General features: G+C 37.7%; 1 protein-coding gene across 6 annotated transcripts in view; it reads right to left on the bottom strand.

The window, feature by feature from the left end:
* Positions 1 to 23,838, bottom strand: part of LOC127965180 (band 4.1-like protein 5) — a 36,320-nt gene extending 12,482 nt beyond the window's left edge. For 4 of the 6 annotated variants that reach the window (XM_052565839.1, XM_052565837.1, XM_052565840.1 and 1 more), the window contains exons 1-16: positions 23,636 to 23,814; positions 22,754 to 22,958; positions 13,063 to 13,167; positions 11,861 to 11,903; positions 11,290 to 11,368; positions 10,626 to 10,670; positions 10,265 to 10,317; positions 9,352 to 9,472; positions 8,944 to 9,031; positions 8,742 to 8,830; positions 7,938 to 8,028; positions 5,519 to 5,688; positions 4,473 to 4,579; positions 4,085 to 4,103; positions 2,907 to 2,946; positions 2,325 to 2,449 (exon numbers count right to left, since the gene is read on the bottom strand). In XM_052565839.1, the coding sequence (XP_052421799.1) occupies positions 2,325 to 2,449; positions 2,907 to 2,946; positions 4,085 to 4,103; positions 4,473 to 4,579; positions 5,519 to 5,688; positions 7,938 to 8,028; positions 8,742 to 8,830; positions 8,944 to 9,031; positions 9,352 to 9,472; positions 10,265 to 10,317; positions 10,626 to 10,670; positions 11,290 to 11,368; positions 11,861 to 11,903; positions 13,063 to 13,167; positions 22,754 to 22,933 (1,355 nt within the window). In that variant the 5' untranslated portion in view covers positions 22,934 to 22,958; positions 23,636 to 23,814. Of the gene's footprint in view, positions 1 to 2,324; positions 2,450 to 2,906; positions 2,947 to 4,084; positions 4,104 to 4,472; positions 4,580 to 5,518; positions 5,689 to 7,937; positions 8,029 to 8,741; positions 8,831 to 8,943; positions 9,032 to 9,351; positions 9,473 to 10,264; positions 10,318 to 10,625; positions 10,671 to 11,289; positions 11,369 to 11,860; positions 11,904 to 13,062; positions 13,168 to 22,753; positions 22,959 to 23,635 lie in introns of all 6 variants that reach the window. The other 2 variants (XM_052565835.1, XM_052565836.1) reach the window with 2 other exon arrangements.
* Positions 23,839 to 24,340: the final 502 nt, after the last annotated feature.

Raw genomic sequence — 24,340 nt, 5'->3', positions numbered from 1 at the left:
CTTTTATCCCAGTGTTCCCTGGAGCTCAGTTTGTATCTGAGGAATGCAGGGGTGGAGGGGCTGTGGCAGCATCCGTGTATGAGAGGAGGTGCCTGTTGGTCACGCTGGTGTCAGTGATGGGATTGAGGGGGGAGTGAAGCCTGGATGGGTCAGTGGAGGTGGGGGGGGGGGGTGTTAGCATGAGAGTCTGTGGTGCAGAAGTCAAAAAGGGTAGAGTGCAGATCACAGGATGAAACAAGAGGTAAAATTCGAGGGAGCTAAGTTTGAATGCATTTAAGAAAGGCCTTTCCTGGTAAGAAAACTGCACTGAATATAACATGAGTTTGTAGTAGACTTCTCACTAGCTAACTGTCCGAGTCGCTAGACAGAGCAGAAGTTCAGACTGAAAAAAACTATTTAATAAATTATTTTATCTAGAAAGGAGGCATTCGTTTATTGGATGCAAATAATTCCTTTAAATCCATGCTTGTTTCTTAAAGTGAAAGCAAACCAATAATAAATCCAGTGCCGTCAAAGAAAAATACAAGTGCTCACTGCTCTTGACTAAATAACCTTCGCAGCATCAAATATATAATCTATATTTAATTTATACAATGAAGACTATGCAGTGTAGGTCTATTTTTTTATTTTATTATTTTTTTTGTGAATGTCCCAATTGAAGTATACAATGTGAAAATTTCATATAAAATGTTCATGTTATATATTTTGGTTGCATTTGTTTAATAAAACTGTAGATGGTTGTTTAAAATCAAAATATCGATATATCAATCAATATAAATCAAATCGTAATCGCATCATAGACATTTTTGAAATATACAAACATCGCATCACTGGGCATAAGAATCGATATCTGTAAGATTCTGTAAGATTATTTTTTTTTTCGTGAGCATTGTTAATGATACACAAATGTAATGTGATTTTTATATTTAGCAAAATTCATTAAGAAACATTAAATATAAAAGCAAAATGACTTCTTGATTCATGGTGTAATTAGTTTGAAACAGTTGTACAGCCATTGTACAATTATTTTAAAAGCTTACTATTCATGTATTAATCATTGTGACGCAAAATTTACATTTTTACTAATAATATTAATTATTACCATTAATTATATATTTTAATGATACCAATTAAATATTATTATTCCTATTTAAAATTACTAGTAATAAATTAAATTAATTAGATAAAATAATTGTTACTTTTATTATAAAAAATAGCAAGGACATGGGAAAGCAGATGGTAAGACAGATGTAAGGTGACAAGAAAAGAGGAATTTTAAAGTATTTAAGTCTATTTACTAGTTTAGACAGGGGGTTGTGTGTTTGGTTAAGTTAGAAACGGTCATCAGAAAGGGATGTTCAACTGTCTGACTGTTGATTTCATCTTTAACTCATCAAGGAAAGGTACTAGTGTAGTACTGAGACTATCTGTATTATTTTCAGTTTTGATGAAGGAGAAGACCGGACAGGACAGGACAGTCACAAAGCCAAAACCAAAACAAGAAAGTTGACAATTTCAGCTTGGTGTAATACCCCACTATTCAATTTACCCAGCTGAGATCACCGCTCTACCCCACTGATTGAGTTGAATGGTTTGGACTAGAATCAAGAACTGATGCAGAATGCAGATACCGATTTGCCCAGCCAAAGGAAAAAATAACTGATCCAAAGCCGATCACAAAGACCCCCTCAGAAATGCACTGATTGGTTGAAGCAAGTCTATGAAGGCTTGAAAACAGGAGTGTACATACCTTGCCTTATGAAAAGGCCACTGGGGTTTCAGAACATCAGACTAAAACAAAGTTTAGACAAAAAAAGATCTATAACATTAAGAAACGAGGATCACATTTTCATAAGACAGACCAAGATATCCAACACTGACACGATAATCCCACACCGCCGTCTGGTTTAATTTCAATATTTCAAGTTTAAGGAAAAGCTCTGCACAGCACAATAATACCCCTTGGGAGGCAAAGCAAGGAGGGAAAAAAAGAGAGCAGGAGAGAAAGGCATTTCATGTCAAGAGAGAGTTTGTTATTGTCAGCCCAGCAGGCGTTTTCTCCTGTGCTGAAGCAGCCATCTGCTCAACGTCAAAGTTAAACAGCATGAAGCACCTTCAGCACCAGTCACCAGCCAGCACCACAACCTCACACCAGCTCACCAACACAGCAGCAGCAGCATCCAACAGCCCAAATATATCATTTATACAAGTGCTGCACTCTGCCAAAGAGATGTTAACTGGCTGTGTGGGGGCCTGAAGTAACAGCAGGGAATCAGATTAACCTGCTTAGAGGTCTTATTGCATTAAAATTGTGAGAAGCTCACCTCCTCTTGTCCGATTGGCTGCCTCCGGGGCTCCTGGGGAGGGTTTCGATTTCCATAGGGCCTGGTGCAGAGGGTGGGCTGCTGACCACAGGCATACCGGACCAGGGAGGCCGTGTTTGGAAGGGCTGAGGAAAAAAGCATGTGGGATGCTTTAAGGTACTGCAAAAACTCAAAGCAAAACAGCCTTTCAAACCAAATGAGCTAAATAAGCAGTATATACACCAAGTAATAAACTTGCAGACTCATTCATAGTTATAACCAAAGGGGTGATCAAATGTATGCGGTCATGTTTCTTTTATTTTTAATAATATAATTATTTATATTATTAAAATTGTGTCATGAAATTGTTTCAAAAGTTTGGGATGTGTAAGACATTTCTTTTAGTCTCTTATGCTCACCACGGCTGCATTTAATTTGATGAAAAACTATAAATTTTTTATATTTGTGAAATTTTAAATAAGTATTTTCTATTGTAATATATTTTAATACGTTATTAATTGCTGTGATGGCACCGCTGAAGTTTCTTATTACTGGTATTATCAGTATTATCTGTATTTTTGTATAACAGCAAGAAGGTTTTACCTTTGTTTCTAATCTTGGGCTCACTCCGTTATTGTGGTTACTGTGGAACGAGAAGAAAATGCAAGTGATATTAAAACTAATAACAGGGTTTATGAGCTACTGTTGACTGACTTCAGTAGGCAGCACAAAGATGGTCCTTATAGAGGTGACCAGAAAATGTGATCAAGTCAAACCAACACTACATCATGATGAGCAAAGACATTGCTGATGTTATTTCAGCATGTGACCAGATCTTTAGAAATACAAGGAGTAAAACAATAATACTTATGCTGTGACTAATACAGTAATGCATTAGTCATTTAGTGACTATGCATTGTGCATGCATTGTGTAGCCACTTTTGTGGTGCTGATTTATGGGGAATTTTCAAGACTCCTTATAGTCTTGAAAATTCCCCATAAATCAGCACCACAAAAGTGCCTACACATGATGCTGTTCACATCTGAAACATCAACACCAGCTGCATCACAATCTTTTAAGACTAAAGTGGAACACTCAGTCTGACAACATGTGCTTGAGCTGACAGACTAGTGATGCACTTTGTCCCTGGAATAAGAATGAAAAACAGTAGTAGTATTACTTAATGTCTTATATAAGTGGTTCCCAACCACGTTCCTGGAGGCCCCCAACACTGTTTTCCTTGTCACCTAAATCAAACACACCTGATTCAGATCATCAGCTCATTAGTAGAGACTCCAAGACCTGAATTGGGTTTGTAAGACAAAGGAGAGATGCAAGTTGTGCAGTGTTGGTGGGGGGGGGGGGGTCTCCAGGAACGTTGTTGGGAACCACTATGACTTATATTACATTCAAATCATGCTTAAAACAGCTCAAAATAAAAATCATTGTTTGAAAGCACCTCTGTAAAGCACAATGATTTTACAATTATTGTACTTATAAAATAATAATGTAGAAAAGCACCTCTCAAAGCCTAAAAGGCTCTGGTCATAAAATCATTCATCATTTATACATACATCATCTATAGCAACTAATATACACTGGTAAGCTACTGGTAAGACACAACTGAGTCCACAGAAGCTCTGAACAGCTCTGAACAATGTGTTTGTGTGCTTTCAAATGGCATATACTTTAAGACTTATGTTGAAACAGGAAGTCACCTCATCAACATATGAGAGCCATAAGAATTTCATTGCACAATGCAGAAATGTAAAATACTTACTCTGAAAATTTGTTAGGACCTGCGAGGAAACAAAAAATACACATTTTATTATGTAAGATCAGAAAGCTGAAGTAACAACAGAATAATGAACATGGAAGTGAATCAGTGTTGGGGCTTCAAAATGACTCAAAGCACTAAAGCAAGTTAACTATTTGAAAAAGGAGTTGCTAAAAACAAAAAGTGATTAGATTAAAATTAGTAGCAAGTAGAAAAAAATGGACAAAAGACTGCACAAAAATATCTGGTTCACTGTAACTAATTGGACCATTACTTATTAACTTATTACTTATTACTACCATTAACTAATTACCATTATATATATATATATATATATATATATATATATATATATTAATCCCCCAAGACAACACAGGACAGATTCTCTTACCTCTGTTCTGCATGGTCCTTCTAGAGTAACGCCGACTTGGTCTTCTTTCAAACGAGGAAGATCGTCTAGCTTTGTTGGCCTTAGTTGTCTGATATTCTGTCTTCCCGCTTCCCACAAATAAAATAAACATTAATAAAAAACCTTGATAAATCCCTGCTGACTTGATAAGACGGCAGGCATTTACTTTTACAGGTTTAGTGCAATGAAAGTCTAATGTTTTCTGAAAGAGAAAAGCCACTGTTCTTTGGACGATAACCAGCCCAACCAGCATTAGCAAACAATTTAACAACAACAACAACAACAAAAAGAGACACACACAGGGGAAATCAAAGATAAGTGAATTCATTGACGTAAATAAAGGTTAGTTCTGGAGCAAGGATAAGTCCTAAATTAAGTGCAGGCAAATAAAAAGCCTGGCCAATAGGGAGCTGAACTGGACAGTGTCAAAGCTCCAGGCTGGCAGCTGGAGATAAGATACAGTTCCATAGTTAGTACAACCAACACACACACACAGAGAGAAACGCCTAGACTAGACCATTTTTTTTACAACTTGCCAGAAGATATTGTTAGGACCTATGAAAAACAGGAGGTCTTGTCTCAAACCAGGAAAAAAGTAAATAACTTTCAGCTGACCACTGGGCATGATTAGAAAGGATTTATACCAAAATCAAAAGAGAACACCAGCCTCTACCGAAGCCACTGCAGATGCAAAAGTAGAGATGTAAAGCTTTTAAGAGCTTCAAATAAATTAAATCCAGAAAATTATTATTACACAATTGCCAAATGATAGGAAACATTATGTGGCTGCTTCCAACAAAACCAAGTAATCTCAAATAGATTTTAGTGGTGCTTGGTCATGCAAAACTTGCCTCCACAATGCTTGTTGGGCACTGCCATGAAACATAAATGCATATCGTACTGTATTCACGAGCCATTAGTGTGTGCTAAGTTTGTTTCTCCCAAGTCTGTAGGGTTTTTTTTTACCACCGTTTTATTATATGCCACTCTTGAAGGATGAATGACTAATGAACTCTAGAAAAACTTACCTGTATCTGAAACGTGAGCCCATGCGTATGAACCCAGAGCGGGCTGAACTCTTCTGGACTGGGCCACGTAGGCGGAAGAAGGCATGGTGCTCTACGGCACACTTCCACAGGTGCTTGCAAGCTTTCGGATGGTCCATGCGGAAAACAAACGTGTGCTCCTGTTCTTTCCCCTACAACAGAGGTCAAAATGGATGAGCAATGTACTACTAATTTGTTCTCTGGTGTTACAAAAGGAATAAAGAAGGCATACAATTTTAAAATCAAGAACATGATAACAAAAGTTGTTGAGAACATATTGGGCTTAACCACTGGGAAATGTTACACCTTCATTACATTATTAACAGACATTTATTTGACTTTGCTAGACAAAGTTATCTTTAAGAGTACACAAATTTTTCCAAACTGCCAAAACGAATCTGCCATTTAGCTATATATGCAACTAAGACTATATGATTTTCTGGGTGGGGGGTCCTAACTAGAATTTCAGAACAAAGGACTTGTGCATGTTTACAGGGTAGTACAATGTGGTAAAAAAAAAAAAAGAAAATTACATATACACATACACATATATATATATTCCTTTAAAAAAAAATGCAATTTCAGTTACTGCTTATGTAAAGTAGTATAGTCGAACATTCGAATATTCGTTCTGCTCTAATTATTCTATAAATAAAAATGATAATCGAATTTCGCAAAAAAAAAAAAAGAAAAAAAAAAAAAAACACTATGTGCGCCGCTTTCTCCTTCTTTCCAAAGCGCTTGGGCAGAAGCGCTCATGAGTCGTCTGCCATTGCCAAGCAACAATGACGCGCTCTCTCCATTAAGACGCAGAAATTTCAGCAAAGGATAAATGGATTTGTAGCACAAAAAAAAATCGTTTTCAGTAGCTCTGCTACTAAATTTATTTCAAAATGGCAATCCATATACAGCTATGATCAGCTGTTCCTTCATCTTGGATGAGCTTTCAACGTGGTTATGGGAAAGGATGAAGCTGAATGGTTAGTTCTTGTCACATGACCCACGGTGTGCTTGCAGCATTCTGAAGAGTTGAGATGTTTTTAACTCAATGCTGTGCGGAAGCGCCTGGAAAAAACGGGCGCGTCGCACCGCGTGCCGTGCGCATCGCGGCCGCGTCGCTTCCATTATAAGCGCGCATACCGCACGCCTACATTGGAAATAACGAACTTGAGTGCAAAAAAGACGCAATATATATATAATATATAATATGTGAACGGCCCCTAAGAACCGCGGTCTTCTACAGTACTTCAAATATTCCGTGGAGGATCACAGAAAGTGACCTTGTTGTGGCATCTCTCAAGCAACGAATAAACACCGCTAACTTGGAGAATGCAGTGAAAACTCATCTTCTCGCATCTGCCCTAGACCCTCGGCACAAACATCTCAGGTTTCTCGATGAAAACATGAGAGAAGTAAGAAAAAACTTTTTTGAACATTATCAGAACATTTTCTTGATGCGAGTGGTGCGGATGCAGCTGCCGTCACCAACGATTAAGAGGATGCAATGCCCACTCGTCGGAAAAGGCTGAGCCAGTTCTTCAGCGATGATTGCCGAGTCCAGCCGAGACGAGTGGGAACAGTTCTTGCTGTAGCCATGTATTCCACAATATGAGGATCCCATTCAGTGGTGAAACGAAAACACGAAGCACTACATAAAACGTATTCCCTTATATATATATAAACCTTGCTGTGTGTACTGCGTTGGCCTAACTGGGACTTGTTATAGCACTAGCATCGCACTGCTCTTTTGTTGGATTTTATTGCTTATATTGTCCTCATTTGGAAGTCTGCTAAATTACTAAATATAAATGTAAATGAAAGGAGAACTTGTACAATCTTATACATGACAGAGACTACTAATAACATCATATGGGTGCGCTTTTCTGCAACAAACAACAGATTACTGGTCACAGTCAACTGAACGAATTAATGCGGATGATGGGTAATGAATTAAACGGAATTAATTAGAACAGACTTCCAGACTCAACAGAAACCCATACTGCTGTGCACCAAGCACAAGCCCCATAAAATACATGTTAGCTGACTGTCTGACACCATCATATGCCATGACTGACATTGTTATTGTAGTTTCAAACGTAACAGAGTGATGGGCAGCTCTGTCCACACATTCACAGCTTCAGTGCTTTATACAGTGTGAAGTGTTTCAGAGGCCAGGCATGCCTGAAGGGAGACTGTTACTTATTAACTCAAGCTCGAGAGATGACAAGCCTCAGCAAGAGCACATACAAAACTTAAAAAAAAAAAAAAAACAACAACAACAAAGCAGTTTTTCTGGGATGCACAAAAACACATGCTTCACATCAAATGTTAACTGTAAAATTGCAATTTTTAGCATAAACCTGTATGTGAGCATGCATGTGATGTTGAGATGTGTCTTTACCTCTTCTGTCTCCTGCATTACCTGTTCATCATCCTCCACTACCACCAGGGTGAGTTTGCTTTTCTTAAAGTCCAGACGCGTGATCTTGGGCCTGTGCAGACAACCAGTTTGCGTTAGATAAAATGGCCACTGTCATTGCATGTACTGAAGTATGACAGCTGGAGGACAAATACTGAAAATGTTACTAAATGGTTAACAAGTGGTTAATGATGAAGTGTGTCTGAGTGAGTTTTTTTTATTATTATTAAATTCAAGGATCTTTAGAACATTTAAGACCTGCACAAATAAAATGCGCACTTTATGAAATGGACAGTTCCAGTCCATGATTCTGATTGGTTAAGCCGCATTCAAAGTTGTTGCTCGGCAACCACTTTTTTGCAACCACAACCATTTCTGAGGAACTACACTGTTTGACAAAGAATGTTTTTTTTAATATCATTACATTTTATTGCTTTGCTTTATTTTGTGAAACATTGTTACATCTATGGAATAACCATTTTATATTGAAGCAATGGTTTACAGTGCATTTATAAAAGCTAAGGGTTTTTCTTTAGCAAAACTAAACAACATTAACAATGCCCCTTAGCTGTCATGAATTCAATGTAAACCTTGACTTCTTGGGGATTACTGCTTTAGTAGATCCATTCAGAACAAACGGATGCATAAATAATGTATCTCAGAATATTTTACTTAAACCCATTCAACGATTAGAAAAATGTATTGTAGCTTCTTCATTTTTGTAACTTGTAGTGATGTAGAAACGACACACTTCAAGTCATCAAGAGCTGGGGAGGGAGTACTTACCAGAAAAACAGGCCAATCTTAGTTTCCCCCTCAAACACAAGCACTCCGGTGGGGGTCAGACCTAGGCTGTATTCATTTCCGTCTCGTGCCTGGAGGAGACGACAACATAAAGAACAGATAAGTTTCTGGATATATCCGGATTGAAGAGAGTCCCCCTCAAGTTCCTGATTTTAACAAACTCTTGCATGTTTCAAATGCATACCTTGACCATATGCATGTCCACTCCATACATCTCCAGCCATTTGGCCTTATTTAGGTAGTTTATCTCAGCTTGTGCTGGCGTCTGACCCCTGCGACATCAGCATAGAACAGGGTAAAGAAACATTTAAAGAAATTGAAACATCCCAAGCTGCTGCACATCTGCTGTAGATTACAACTTGTCGAGGCTACAGTGATGGGTCATAAATCACATACAAATTGTTCAGTGTCAACAGAAGAGCTTTGCCTGAGTAGACAGGAGAGATCCAGGAAGAGTCAGAGGTGATGACCCACACATTGACATTCATTCACCTGCTTTACATTTAGATTACCTCTCTAAACGCTTACTTAAAAGGAGTCACCATGTGTGGATAAGAGGTGCGTTTTATGGTATGAGCTCCCTTATTTATACCTGCACTCCTTCCACATGTTGTAGATGGATGCTTCCATATCTTCCGTCTGGTTTGGGATGAAGCGGAATTCTGACACCAGGTCAAGTCCGTGCTCAGCAGGGTCACAATCACCCAATTCAGCTGAAAGATAAAGGTTCCACAGGTAAAAAAAAAAAAAAAAAAAAAAAAAAAGAGGCAGAATTCAACTGAATTTTTTTGGTATAAAAATGACAGAATGCTCCATCATGGCCTGAACTGTACCAGTTTCGCTTTAGAAAAATATTGTGGTTGCGCCTTTTGTCATAATGTTACAACTCGGTTCAAGTTGTTCCCCAGCAGGAAATGACCCTCAAAACTTGATCACATGACTGTTTCCAAAACAGCATTAAAAAATTTCTAAATGAAAGCAGAGTGCTGTGCTTATTTAGAAGATCAATGCACAGTAGGGACAGGGGGATTAGGAGCCTTTCTTTCAGACCCACACAAATGAGATGCCATTTATTTGTTATACAAAGCTATGAAAATACTTTTTGTGCATAAAAACACAATTTTATTCAACAATGTCAGCTGTGACATGCCGACACTGTTTCAATTCAGATCAAATCACAACGACGTAGAAAACAGATCAGGCGTAATGCAGCTGACACAGAACAGCATGCATCCAGTGGATATTCTCCAAGATGGCAGAATTAATGGCTATTGAAAATTCAGCTTGGCCATAACAAACATCATATAATACACTTACATTAGAAACATATGCTTTCATATTTCACAACATTATTGTTTTACTGTATTTTTAAACAAATACATGTATTTCTGGCAAGTACAGGAAGCTTTATGAAAAAAAAAAAAAAAGTACCAACACCCATCTTTTGAAATTTTAAGTCACATATTTTGATTTGATTTCAAGAAACATACAGTTCTATCACTCACCTTGTAAAGCATATGCAGCCAACTCCACTGCTGTGTCGAATGGGCACTCTAACCTGGAACCAAGGTGATCACAATGTATTTGGATAAAGTCATCAGAAATGTAAGGTTTATAAAACACGTTTTTTTTTTTTCCATTGCAGTGAGACATTCACAAATTGCGTCTGATATAGAAGGTTTCTGCAACAATACATCCAAACAGCTTTTTTAGGGCAATTGGATGTTTACGATTTAAGTTGCATCAATGTAGACAACGCATTCGTCAAAAACACATTTAATTTCATGTAAGCCAACATTTAAATAATAAGCAGACAAATGTCATTCATTTTTATCATTCAAGACGATTCAAAATAACTTCACTTACTTGCCACTGAGAATATCCTGTTTTAGCTGTAGTACAAAAAGGTACCTACAAGAGATAATGAAGATGAAAGCAGTGAGTGCAACAGTTGCTTGAATATTAGTAAATTTGTAATGGTATAAGCTAGGGTTGGATGATGTCTACAGTGAGAATGGGTTTGGTGGGGATTGGGTGAGGTGTGCCCAAAGCGTGAATCCTTATAAGGGAAATGTCTACACCGGATGAGAGCGGTGCGACAAAATCTATGATACAGTTTCATTATATATAGATCAGTCAATAGAACTCAGTATAATCAGTGATGCTGTCTACACTGAATGCAGCATGACATGACACCACAAATGCCTCACAGTAAACTGATGCTGCATTCTATTTATGACGCGCTTGCACAAAATTCTAATGATTTTCAACAGTCAATTAGTCGTGTCTAGTGTGGACAGTCTTTAGCTGATGTGACGGCACTACACAACAACCTTTGAGTCCGCTGTAGACACTGTGAAAGGAGAGATGACTGAGGACGATGGCAAATGATTTGTAGATCCTCAAACTAAAAAGCAGTCGTGCATTCGGGAGGGGGGGGGAGTTGGGTTATCACAATGTTGTCTATCAGCCATCAACGATGGACAATAGCATAGTCTATCAGCCCAACCCTAGTATAAACAGGATGTACCTTGTTAGCTCCTCGTGTAAGTTGTTGGGCTCTGAGGAGTAGAACTTTACTCTCATATGGAGGCAATACGGTGGTCCAACTAAAACAAGCCAAAAGTATGAGAACATAACAGATTTGGTCAACAATGCAAAATGCCTTACTAAAAATTAAGTTTATAGTGCACAAGTGTACAGCTTGTGGAGTAAAAAATAATTGGTGCTAAAGATTGCAGAACAGAAATGGAATTTTAGAAAGAAACGTCATGCAAGTGATGAAACTCATGTAAATGAGTTTCATGAAAATCATTAACAGCCCTTCACAGACATAGTAAAGCTTTAACCTTATACAAACAGCTATTTCTGTGAGCATGAAGGAAAATGTTGCTCTGTTCCCCAGACTTGTGAGCTGCCTACCTAGATAACACAATGCAAAGCAGCCCACAAGGTTTAGAACAGAGTGTCACGGTTAATTATGTATGAAGGAATGCTTAAGTGCATTGTATTAGGCCTTAAAGTTGCTCATCTTATCAAACATGTCCAAAACACCATCTACCATGAACTGAGTTCAGTAGTAAGAACAGCATTTTACTCACTTTTGACTTGCTTTTTGATGCTTTTGGTGACATCAAGCCAGTGCTGCAAATGTAAGAATATGAAACATGTCACATGTTTGAGAATGTGGAGAACCTTAAGTTTTCTACATAAAATATTAAACAAACTTTTTATTCAAGACATTATTACATTTAACAACATGTCTGGTAAAAAAAAAAAAAAAAAAAAAGGTAAAATGGTAATTCATCAGTCACTTTGCCTGGTGGGCAAAAAGCGTTTTAATTCTCCGGTTTGGAAACACTAGAAAATTCTGTCCCATCTATTGAGCTGGGCCGCTCTAATGGGGTGATGCATGAACAATGTGGAGGGAGGGAGGGAGAGTGGAGGCACTCATGCTGATGGAAGAATAGAGTGTCTCGATTTCTCCCACACATTCCTCACACGCTCTTCCCTCCCTCTTTCACATAAGACTCTGCACTTTTCTGAGCTCTGTCTGCTGCTCTTTGCAGATTCAATATTTTATCAACATAATATAAAGGTAAATAGCTGTCAATAAATAAAGTTTATCAGAATGTGCGTACTGAAGTTGATTTTAATAAGTTGAACAGAAATTATTAAATGATGGTTGCTACTGGAAAATCATCAGAAAATGTGTGAAGATGTGATTGAGGAAAAGCTCCCGATTTTTACTGACTGTGCAGTAACAATGCATCTACAATGCAAGCTGGAAATTCACCAAAACTAGAACAATTAAGATAGGCATCGCAATAAAAACAGCATCCAAACAGACAGGAATTCTGGGAGTTGTGTTTGACTCATATCACATCACGAAGACCACCCAGAGGATTGGCATACAACATCAGATCGAGAGTGCAATGCATGTTACAACTCTCTTTGACTCACTTAACTGGCTACCAGTCACTGCCTGCATACATTTTAGTAACCCCACCCCCCACCTCTACCCAACTCCCCTGCAAATTTACTCTGTGAAATGCTGTAGTACTCCTTATTTGCATGTAGCTTTGGAAAATATGTTTCCACAAAGCTTTCTGCAATGTATGTTCATTGCATATTATGACAGAAGTGTTCTGGTTTAATCATGATGCAAACCATTCACACTGGAGGAGAGCAAGTGTTAAATTATTTGACTATTTAAACATAGTAGGCCCATCAATCAGATCGAATCAGCTGACATGTCAAAGCACATCTTGCACACACCATCTAGAAATCCTTTTGCTCTTACCGGGACTTGGGCTGAATCCATGAAGCGCAGGCCAAAGTAATCCTTCTCGACAACGTCCAGGTGATACATGATCTGTTCAAACAGCTCTGCACCTTTGGCTTTTTTCTGGAGAGAGAGAGAAAGAGAGAACATGATTTAAATCCTAACAGTCCTGTGCCTTGCATGTGTAGCTTTTAAACTGATATCAAGTATGTAATATTACACAAACTTCAGTCTTGTTTATAACTAAGTACGTGTACTGGAACTACATGTACTGGCATGCAATAGTACTGACACAGCAGGTCAGTGGATAAGGTCTTGGCCAAGCAGGCCAATCTAGCTTTGACTAAAACCATGTCTCTGTTCCAAACATCTAAAGCAAAACCTTCAGATCTTTAAAATCAGTTTAATATGTGTGTGTGTTTACATAAACACTCCATCCATCTAGGGGGACATAAAGTCTCATTATTGTAAAAAAAATCCCTACATCCAGTTGGGATTTTGGAGTCCAAACCACAGGAGGAACTCTTCTGACTTTGTCTGAAAAAGTCTCACCAGCTTAACCACTTGCCTTCAACGGTATCTGATTTCAAACAGGAATAGTCAAACATTTCACAAGTTTGGAATTAAGTGAGTGATAAATGTTAAAACTAGAGGCGATTAAGAAAGGGACCATTTCATGGACTGTCTGGTGTAAATCGAAGCGAGTTATAGGTTTCAATTTCTAGTTTTCAGAAGATCCAAGACAAACAAACCCTTTTATCTTTAGCATACCTTATCTACATACTCTGTTTAGTACCCAAAGTAGCAGTTTATGGACGGGTAAAACCATGCTAGCATCTCCATGTATGAAACGAAGAGCGCTGACACAGGTGTCTCACCCGACTGCTGCACTCAGAGTTGGGGAGGCTGGTTTAGCCATAGCCCAGGCGAACAGCACCGGATGCTCACGCAGGCCCCAGTGAGTTGGCATAGTGTACAAAGCATCCCAGCGAGCTGCAAGAATGCAGACAAAGAGTCCATTGTGTGCTTGAGTGAACCCCAGGCTCAGGACTCACATTGTTCAGCTGAGGTTTTCCAGGCTGCTAGGCCAACATTCAGCCTTTGGAGGCGCAGTTACATTCCTCAGTGTGCTTACAGCAAGTAGGAAAGAAAGTAACACTTGGTTTAATTGCTTGTTCTGAACCCACGTCCACCACACTATCTCAGTAGATATAATAAGTTAATATATCTTATTATTTCAGAATAACAAAAGAGAAGTCAGTGGGTTGTTTGCACAGATAATCTAAAAAAAACTAACCAAATGCAGTGCTCTGATGTCAGTGTGGGTGGTGCTTGAAATTATTATTATTATTTTTTTGTAAGTTTGTTTACTATGCTGATATGTTTCAGTTTATAGATTGATCCCCTTTAAAGTACTGACACTTCAAAGATCAGATCTAGGGATGCACCGAAATGAAAATTCTTGGCCGAAACCGAAAACCGAAAAAGAGAAAACCAAGGCCGAAAACCGAAACCGAAACACCGAAAGAAATTATGCCAATTATTAGTACCATTGCATTTATTGCTATGACCGTGTACTAACTTTACTAAAATTAAGACATTGCAATTGCATAAATTAATATTAAAGTTTCAAGGATAATTACAATTACATAACTTATTTAAAAAAAAAACATAAAAATACACAATTAAAAATGATGCAAATATTTATTAAGCACATTGCAACAATGCACAGTATAAAATAAAATTCTAACTAAAAATGTATCCCACTCATGTGTATATTTAATAATAATGTACAGGCCTACTGGCCTGCAGAAAGGTTTTAAAATGAACATTTCTCTCATAAAAACAAAGTGCATTTAGGTGAAGTGCATTTGAAATTTTTCTATGTAGGACTAGAAAGTGCATTACTTCTCCAGTTTGCAAGACTGTTATGACTTCTGGGGATGGGGACTTCAGACAGATAACCATCTAGCTGTTGAGCAGTTGAGCTTGTCATCTGCCTGACATTTGAGAAATATTTGAGAGAGTGTATTTAAATAGGGCCAGGGCATAAATAAACATTTTTATCAAATTAAAGCAGAAATCTAGCAGAAAATCTAACATAAATATGGCTACAATCTGATATTATGTATGTATATATGTTTGTGTGTGTGTATAAGAACAAACGTATTATTATTATTTGAGGCACTTTCTTGCAGAATTCAACTGAACATATCAGACAACGAGGGTGCATGCCACTCATCTGGTGCAGAGACCAGTCTTTTTTTCTGCGCTCTGATCTGTCTCCTGCGCTTGGCGCTTCTCCGTCTCCACGCGGGTTCTCCGCATCCAGCGCGGCCTGGATCATTTCTCGTGCGCGCTGCCTTATTTCCGCATCCAAGTAACGTTAATGGTCTTTATAACGCGGATCAAGCACATTCGCGATGAAGTGCAGAGGATCCGACAAGATCTCAGTGAGACGTGTGCTAACAGACTCTATAAGACTGTATTTTTCTTTGTTTTTATATCTTGACCCGTCTTAATTTCTTTGTTAGGAGACGTTTTAGTGCTGCGAATAAAGGAATACGAAGAGAGAGAATGTTCTCACTGGTGTGAAGTGAATGTCGCGTGGAGCTCGTGGTCTGCGCTTTGCAGGTGCACGTGCAGGTCGCGGTTTCTGTTTGCGTTATCACAACATTTCGGCCGTGTTGTTTCGGTGATAAAAGTCTATCGGCCGAAAACCGAAAAGGCCATTTTCGGCCGAAAATTTTCGGTGGCCGAAACTTCGGTGCATCCCTAATCAGATCAATGTTTTTATTATAGCACACTGTCAGCATGGTAAAACTCTAAAAAGAAAATCTGAGAAGTTGCACATAAAGGCTACATTCACACTGTCGGATTTTGTGATTTACAACCGTATTTACTTAGAGGTGTGAGTCTTGAAATGTCTCCTGTACACACAGCAACTTACAGTAGCATCTCTCATACTATCTGTATGAATGTGCAGTGGACGGCAAGCCAACATGTTTATGCAGCAGAGCAGCTCTCTGTATGACGTAACAAGTTTTCTGTCTGGTTCCGTTCACACAGCATGGGTTTTCGGAGAATGCGGTTGTGAGTCCAGAAAATGTATGTCTGTGAATTTGGTTGTAGAATGCAGTTGTCACTCCCTCAAACTAGAGAGATGTGAACATAAATGCTGTTTTATAACAAAGTTCGGGAGGAACAGTCGCAGTTCATTAACCTGATTAACACAAGTGGAGACCAATCAGTAATCAACTCATGACAAGGTATAAATAACAGCAGAACCTATCTCTGTTCATTGACAGTTTTCAGCATCCCTCCTCCACCCCATTTCTCCTCACTTATAGATCTGGGTTCGGGCCACATCCCGAGCTCGGAGCCCTCCACCCGGACAGCACGCCAAATACGCATAAACTTACGGTATTAATATACGTAGATGTGAACTCGTGAACCATAACAAGGACTCAAATACAGAACTAACAATCATATTATGTTGCTGTATCAACATGGCCATATATTCTTATTCTAAAAGCACTTCTGATAAAATGCTACAGCTTCATAAAATCCTATACTAGCCGACCAAAACAAACAGGTTAACCCAGCCCTAATGTGCACTTTTCATCATTTGTGATCTTGAGCCTTCTTGTTTAGGCTTGGCTTCACTCCGCAAGATTGTCAAGCCAGGAAATTAATTGAACTGGAATCCTCCACCTCCACACTGGCCAGGGAAACAGCGACTCAGTATTTATGGGTATCCGGGGTGACTGTCTGAAAAGCTTTTCCTTGGAGATGCACCATATGGTCATTGCATGTTTGTGCAGCTTGTGAACTGTTAAGATATGCATGTCTCTTTTCCAAATACATAGTACTAATCAATGAGTATGCTGCCTCTAGAGACGTGCCATGGTTGGTTTTCTGCACTTTGGTGCTTAAATTGTATAAATAGGAAACCAGAGAGAGAGAAAAAAAGTTCTGTCCTTCAAAACAACAACATAAGAAACTGAAGTTAGTTCAGTTTCTGCAATGTTTTTTTAAAAGCGTAGTGATTAATTAATATGCTGCCAAAAACCTCCTTTAGGTTTAGGTTGAATTCATTTCCATTTTTTCTTTTAAGTTGTGATGTAGACTGACATCTGCTCATTTGAAGTCTTTGGTGGGGTTGTTTACTCTTGGATATGCAGTTGGGAACTCATCCTCTAATTTATCAGTCACCACTAGTTCAGTTTATTCTCATCATTCCACACATCAGAGGAAATATTTCAAACAACAACAAAAAGTGCCTGCTATCTACAATAAGAACAAGGGAAAAATAAAGGCAGATTAAGATGGCATGTGAATCCCACTTGCATTCCTTGCCAAGCCTCAAACAGGCCATTAGTAATCTACAGTGACCAGCCCAGAGACCACACTGATCTTTATCAAACCAGAGGAACATAACCCAATGCCCTCAGGAAACTGCTTTCTATTAGACTTTCCAGACTGTATTAATAAGATTCCAAACAATTAAATAATAATGTAACACAAACAGATCGATCCAAAACCACATAACAAGAGCCTAAAATTGATGCCTCAAAACAAATATTTAAACCTTTAATAAAAATCTAACCTCAAATGTGAATGTATTCCATGTAATCATTGGTACACAGTTTTCTTTGCAGTTAATCGTCATTAATAAGTAAAAAAAAAACTATGAAGTTTAGATACAAATTAGGGCTGTCAAATGATTAAAATTTTTAATCAAATTAATCAGAATTTTCAGTGGATTAATCAGGATTAATCACTATTTGCCACTACACCTGAATCCTAACCATTTTTTTTCTGAAATGCATACCAAAAGATAAATAACAGGACACAGATACATAATTTTCATGTATTGTTTCATCATGTGGTTCTTTTTTTCTGAATTTCAAAAGTTTAAATTTACCTGAGCACTATATCAAACCATGCCATTTAACTACAGATAGTGTAAGAGTTTTAGGTGAACCAGTGGTTAAATATAGCCACATATCTATGAAATTATGGATAGATAAACTCGAAAGAATGAACTCAGAAACAAAAACATGCGCCACAATCACATAAGCAGCCCTCTGGGCACTCTTGTTTTTGGGAGGTGTTCATTTGCTCTGCCACAATACTTAAGGATCGATATTTTCACGTTCTGAAGGCTTCAAGTGCCAGTAAAACCAAGTAAAAATGCATATGCTTTCCCAAACAGCTGTAATTTTCGCTGCATTGCATGTAGGCGTTCTGCGCATGCGCAGTGTGAAACACAGGACGCTATAACACAGTGATCCTCAAATCTGGCTCGCGAGATCCACTTTCCTGCGAAGTTTAGCTCTAACCCTAATCAAACACGCATGAGTTTGCTAATCAGTGTCTTTAGGATCATTAGTAAATCACAGGCAGGTGTGTTTAATCGGAGTCTGCGCTAAACTCTGCAGGAAACTCGCGAGCCAGATTTGAGGATCACTGCTATAACAGGAAGAAGAAACTCCAGCGTATCAACTACCAAAGTCATCTCTGTTTATCGAGCTTGGCATGAATGTATTTGAGAGTAACTGGGGTAAAACCTTAAGCTTCTTCTGTGTTTTCGTCGCGGCGCTCGCCGCTGTTTTTTACTATCTTGAGAATTCAGAGATCGACGAGACTTTCCTAACCTGAATAATTTGTCACACTGCGCATGCGTGAAATGCGTTAAAAAATTTGACGTAATTAACGACAAACAACTAATTAATGCCGTTAACGCGCTATTTTTGACAGCCCTAATACAAATACATACAAGAGATAAAAATCACAGATGACAGCAGCTCATTTCTCTCACTCTTACCTGGTTCATTATCCACTCTTACCTTTACTAGGAACTGAGAGATACACATTATTCAGACTAGAGCCTGACCAATATATAGTTTTGCCGATATGAGCCCGTCACAGATATATCGTATCGGCGAATATGGCTCGGATTAAAAAAAGAAAATTAAATGGTGTAATTACTTTGTAATCCACTGTTTGCTACTGACGACCCAGGACACTGTACTGTAGAGATGAGGGAACTTTACCCGATTCTACTTCAAATTTCCTGCCAGCCACCCACCCACACCTGATGTCATCACATTACACTGATTCTAATTCTTAGTTTTGCAGTGCTAATATGATAAATGCATGGTTGATTTTTAAGCAGATGTTAGAGCTGATCTGTGCATCACTGCATGAGTCTGCGGCACACCAGAGCTGATCGTGGCAGTGAATAATTGTGTTTATACCAGCCGTGCCATGTTTATCACATCGGTCACATCACATTTCCTAAATCAGCACAGTTTGTCAGTACAGTCAGTAACGTAACAGACTGAAAAGTTAGTATCTTTCTGCAGTCCAACAGACAGCAGTGCTCTGGGGGCTTGAGTCTTTTGAATGGTGAGTTAACACTACGTTTTCACCTACTTGAAAAGACTCCATGCTTAAGTAAATAAACAACAATGTCCCCATATTTTACTTTCAGAATAAGCTTATCATACTCTTTGCTACATTAGTAATGCCCTATGATTTCCGCGATGCTGGAAACATGGATGGAATCACAGGATCCAGTCATAAAAATTGAATTTACTGAATAATGCGGTATTTCATGGAATTTGTCTTATTTTTGATGAATAAATAAAAAAACAGGTAAGTAAACTTGTTGACTGTGATATAGACTAGTGTCTCTGAATATTAAAATGCAAAATACTATTTAAATAAGAATCCTCATGTTCTGCATGTTAATTTGTTTCCTATAAAATACACACAGAATTTGTGAAAAAAAGTTGTAATAAATAAAATATATATATATATATATATATATATATATATATATATATATATATATATATATATATATATATATATATATATATATATATAATTCACTATTTTTATTTCTTCATATTAGATGTTTACATTTGGAAAAGCTGTGCTTCTTGCATAAACCTGCCCTGTTTGTTTGTCAGCAGCTTGCTTGCATTACATGGTTACCTTGTTTATTTTCTTAATTTAACTTAACCTTTAAATATTGTTTTGGTGAAAGCCAGGCCTTGGAGTCAAAAAGTCTGAGAACCATTGATGATTTAAAATATAGGTCATTAATGTTGACACAATGCATTCGAAATGACAGCAGATGAAATTCAAAAGAAACCTGCTAAATTTGTTATACAGTAGCCTATATAGTACAGATAGCATATAAATGTGCACTTTAACAAAAACAACACTAAAACAGAATAATACATCAGCAGTGGAAATGCGGGAAACTTTAGTTAGGAATGAAGAGGAGAAATGCAAAACACTCATAAGTTCAACAACACACTCAGTCATACATCAAACATTGAGGTGGAGGTCAAGGAAATTCCTGACAAAGGCTCAACAACAGCATAAACAGACACATAAAGAAGCTGAGGGATCAAGTCAATCACTGTCCACACAGTCCAATGACCACATGCTACAAGAGGGATGATGGTATTACAGCTAATCAGTAAACAGAATGACAAGCATCTGGGTCAGATCTCTGAGACCCGCGCTTGAGGGCACACCTTGAGTCATCGTACAGTTTTACAAGTAAGGGTCAAATCTCAAGTAATAACAGAAATAACCATAACTTTTAAACCGATCTGCATTAGGTAAAAACACATTTAATCTTTCTCTAGTCTAATAAAGCACCATCAACGCTTAAGGAAATTTCTATTCACTACTAACATTTAAAATCACAACTAGCATTTTATGAAGATTACTTGTGATTTAAAGCATATTATCATCCAGTATCACTGAAAATAGGTTTTCAATTTAACAGAAATCATTATTTACATATTCTAATAAGAAGTTAATATTGCTTGCTGACCTGCAACAGTGCAACAACCAGGTGGTCACCCTATATAGTGAGAATATGGACTTGAGAAAAAAACAACAACACATATGTCATTCAAAAAAACAAAAACAAAAGAAAAAAAAAAAAAAATGCAATATGGAGCTGATACTCTAATTGAGATGTTTATACTATATCAGACTACTTACATTTCCTTGATACACACGCTAATGACTACTTTGTAGAAAATTATGTATGGATAATGAAGTAGCATGAGTTGCTCTAGTCCAGTAAATGTTCATCATGAAATGATGTTCCCCTATTATGCCATTTTTAAGGTTCCTAATATTGTTTTGGGAGTCTACTACAATAGTATCACATGTTTATTAGTTTATCACACGTTTATTTGTATAGCAATTTTTACAATACAAATCATTACAAAGCAACTTTACAGAAAATTATGTTTCTACAATATTTAGTAGTAGCTTATAAGTGGTGACTGTCAGTTTATGTGCAAAATGAAGAGGGATGAAGATATTTTTCTCAAAATATGTATTTAATATCACCTCAATTTTCCAGCGATTCTCAAATAAGCAGTTTAAAGATTCAGTCTCTCTAAATCCCTCTTTTCTGTGAGCCTGCTCTGCTCTGACTGGTCAGACGGCCTACTCTGTTGTGATTGGTCTACGGTGTACAGTGGTGTCAGAACGATACGCCTGTTTCAATAGATATTTGAATGCTTTATACAAAATATAAACACCTATTATTGATCATACTTACAGGTTGTGATTCAGTGGAGCAGATTGTCCAAATAAACAGGATACTGATCCAACTTTCAAGAGCAAGCGTTTTATGAAATTGAACTCCCAGAAATTAGAGAAGCAGTCATCATTAGAATAACATATTTATGGGCTGGGTCAAGTTGTCTGCGCCCAGCCAATGTAGAACATAGATGAAGTGGGATTTGAATTACTAACGACTCATTTGAGCTGTACAGAGTGGATTCTTTATTTTTGGATACAATATCTTTATTTATCGTGCACTTTCAGCGTTACAACTTTGCAGATCATTTACATTCACATACAGCTACATTACAAAGTGCATGGAAGGCAATATTGGAAATAGCATAATAGGGGCTTTAATAAGTTCTTTAGTTCTTCTGTTTACTTAATAAAATGCTTATTACTTTCTAAAATACTATGAACCATCAAGTAGGTTCAGAAGGCATGTAGTATATTGTGTATAACAGGTTTATCAGCTTTTAAAAAAAATATTTAGAGGCTTTAGAAAAAAGGCCAGCCTGATTGCACCGTTTCTCATTTAACATGCAAAGCCAGTGTTTACATTAAAATCAAAAGCATAACAGTAAACACAGCATGAGGATTTGGCACAAATAATTGTATGTAGGTGCTTGGCTCATGAGTTAGGAGGACAGAACTTCTTTGAAAGAATTTCTAATCTCATCAGTTCAAGTCAAGGTAATTCAAATTACAAAGTTGAAAGTAAAGACTTCTCATATTTGTCAAGTTAAAAGACACCACTAGAGATGTCTAGTTTCACTGTACATTTCACCCAAGATTATGTAATAAGGAAATAGCCTCAAACAGCAGTGAACAATGGAGAGCATTTTCTCTGTCATACTGGAGTATCAACATGACTCAGTAGGCAAGTTTGTACCAGAGAAGAGATGGAAAACTAATGCCTAAGATTCAACCTTAAACTTTAATAAAAGGTCACCTTTCAAATTGCTTAAGTGTTCTTCTTGAATTGCACAATGCAATAAACCAAGAGTGTATCACAACAAAATAATGGCAAGAACTGGCCAAACAGACTGGTTTGTGAAAACCATAGTCAACCAAACACATGTATTAGTCAACTCACCGGCAATTCGACACTGACGTCTGTGCCATCTAACAAAGACACTCGGCAGGTGATGATGGACTTGGCATCTCCAGCAGCAGGGATGTGTGTAGTGGCTCGCTGGGCTTCCCGGAGTCGAGTTTTCTCAGCGTGTTTGCGGATGGACCGCCGGCCAAGAGTCCGGCGAAGGAAGCTCAGCATGTTCAGTTAGAGTTGTTTGTCCAGTCTGGAATAAAGAAACAATCTCAGTTACAACTTACAACTCACTATGGTTCTTACTTATAACCACATTTTAACTGTGGAATCTAGAATAAGACAATTGTTGAATAGATTGCACCTTATTGTGCAGCATGTACAGTAACTATAACTTAACCGAAGCATCTGTATTAAGACCACAGTTAGGCAAAACACAAAGGTTACGTCAAGACAACTATAATTTCCATAAAACAAACTGTGGTATGTATGACAGATAACATGTATGATATTTAGAGCCGCTAGACACAACTACAGTTAACTAAAAATGCTACCTTCACTTTCCCCAATTTTAATTTTACTGTGGTGAATATTAATAATAGACATATCGGTTGACAAAACGTCAACCGTTTAACGCTGCTGTCAGGGTTTAGAGCAACATTGTAGCGAGTGTCTCGCGATCATCACGCGCTGACCTGACTGAACTCCACTGACACCTGTTTGCTCAAGAAGAAAAGATGCGAATCATTTACATTTAACGGAGAAAAGACCTAAAAATGTTGACTATATTTAATAACACAAATAACTAGAAGTTACAATAGGGCTTGTAACTACAGTTCCGATATCTATCGCGCCCAGCTCCGGGATGCGCGTGCAAGCGGCGCGAATCCACTTGTTGATCCTCAGACCACAGACAAAAGCGATACGTACCGCACATTAATTGATATTCCGCCCGTGAAAAAGTCCTCTAGCCTCAGCCGTTATCATTGAACAGCTTTGTGTTTTGAAATATCCATCTTCTACGCCGCAGTGTGGCCCATCCACCTTATGTTTGTGAAGGTAAGTGTAACTGATACTCTCCCGGTCCGAAAGATTGCGGGGTAGCTGTTTTCCCTCAGGAAATGACGTCACGTAAATCCCTAAAACTGGATTTACATTTAAAGGGCCGGTGAGGAGTAAAATTTGCCTCAATACTTTTTAACATTTAGTTACATTACAACTTTATTAAACGTACATTTATTATATTTTAAGAGACTACAGTCAGCTATTGTGTGACATGTTAGAAAGCTGTAAATCAGTTACTGAAAAAAAAACTTTAAACAAAATAATACATCCCAAATAATCTAATTTAACTTCCCAATCCAGTTTAATACACAACAAATAACATTTATGAGAAGATTTTGGAACTTTTTGTACTAGAACTACATATCCCCTGTATCTTCCAAACTGGTTCTGTAATGGTAATAAGATGGTGACACCATGGTACTGAATGATTACTGATGATATACATGTCTAATTACTCAAGTAGTGATATGAGAAATTAATCACCATTCACCATTATCTGTCATATATCATTTTGTTATATATGCTGAATTATTATAGCATTTTCATTGTCTTGGAAGCAATGGTTAAAGA

Source organism: Carassius gibelio, chromosome B9 (assembly GCF_023724105.1).
Source record: "Carassius gibelio isolate Cgi1373 ecotype wild population from Czech Republic chromosome B9, carGib1.2-hapl.c, whole genome shotgun sequence".
NCBI classification, from domain to species: domain Eukaryota; kingdom Metazoa; phylum Chordata; class Actinopteri; order Cypriniformes; family Cyprinidae; genus Carassius; species Carassius gibelio.
This window is presented reverse-complemented; position numbering and strand designations above follow the sequence as displayed.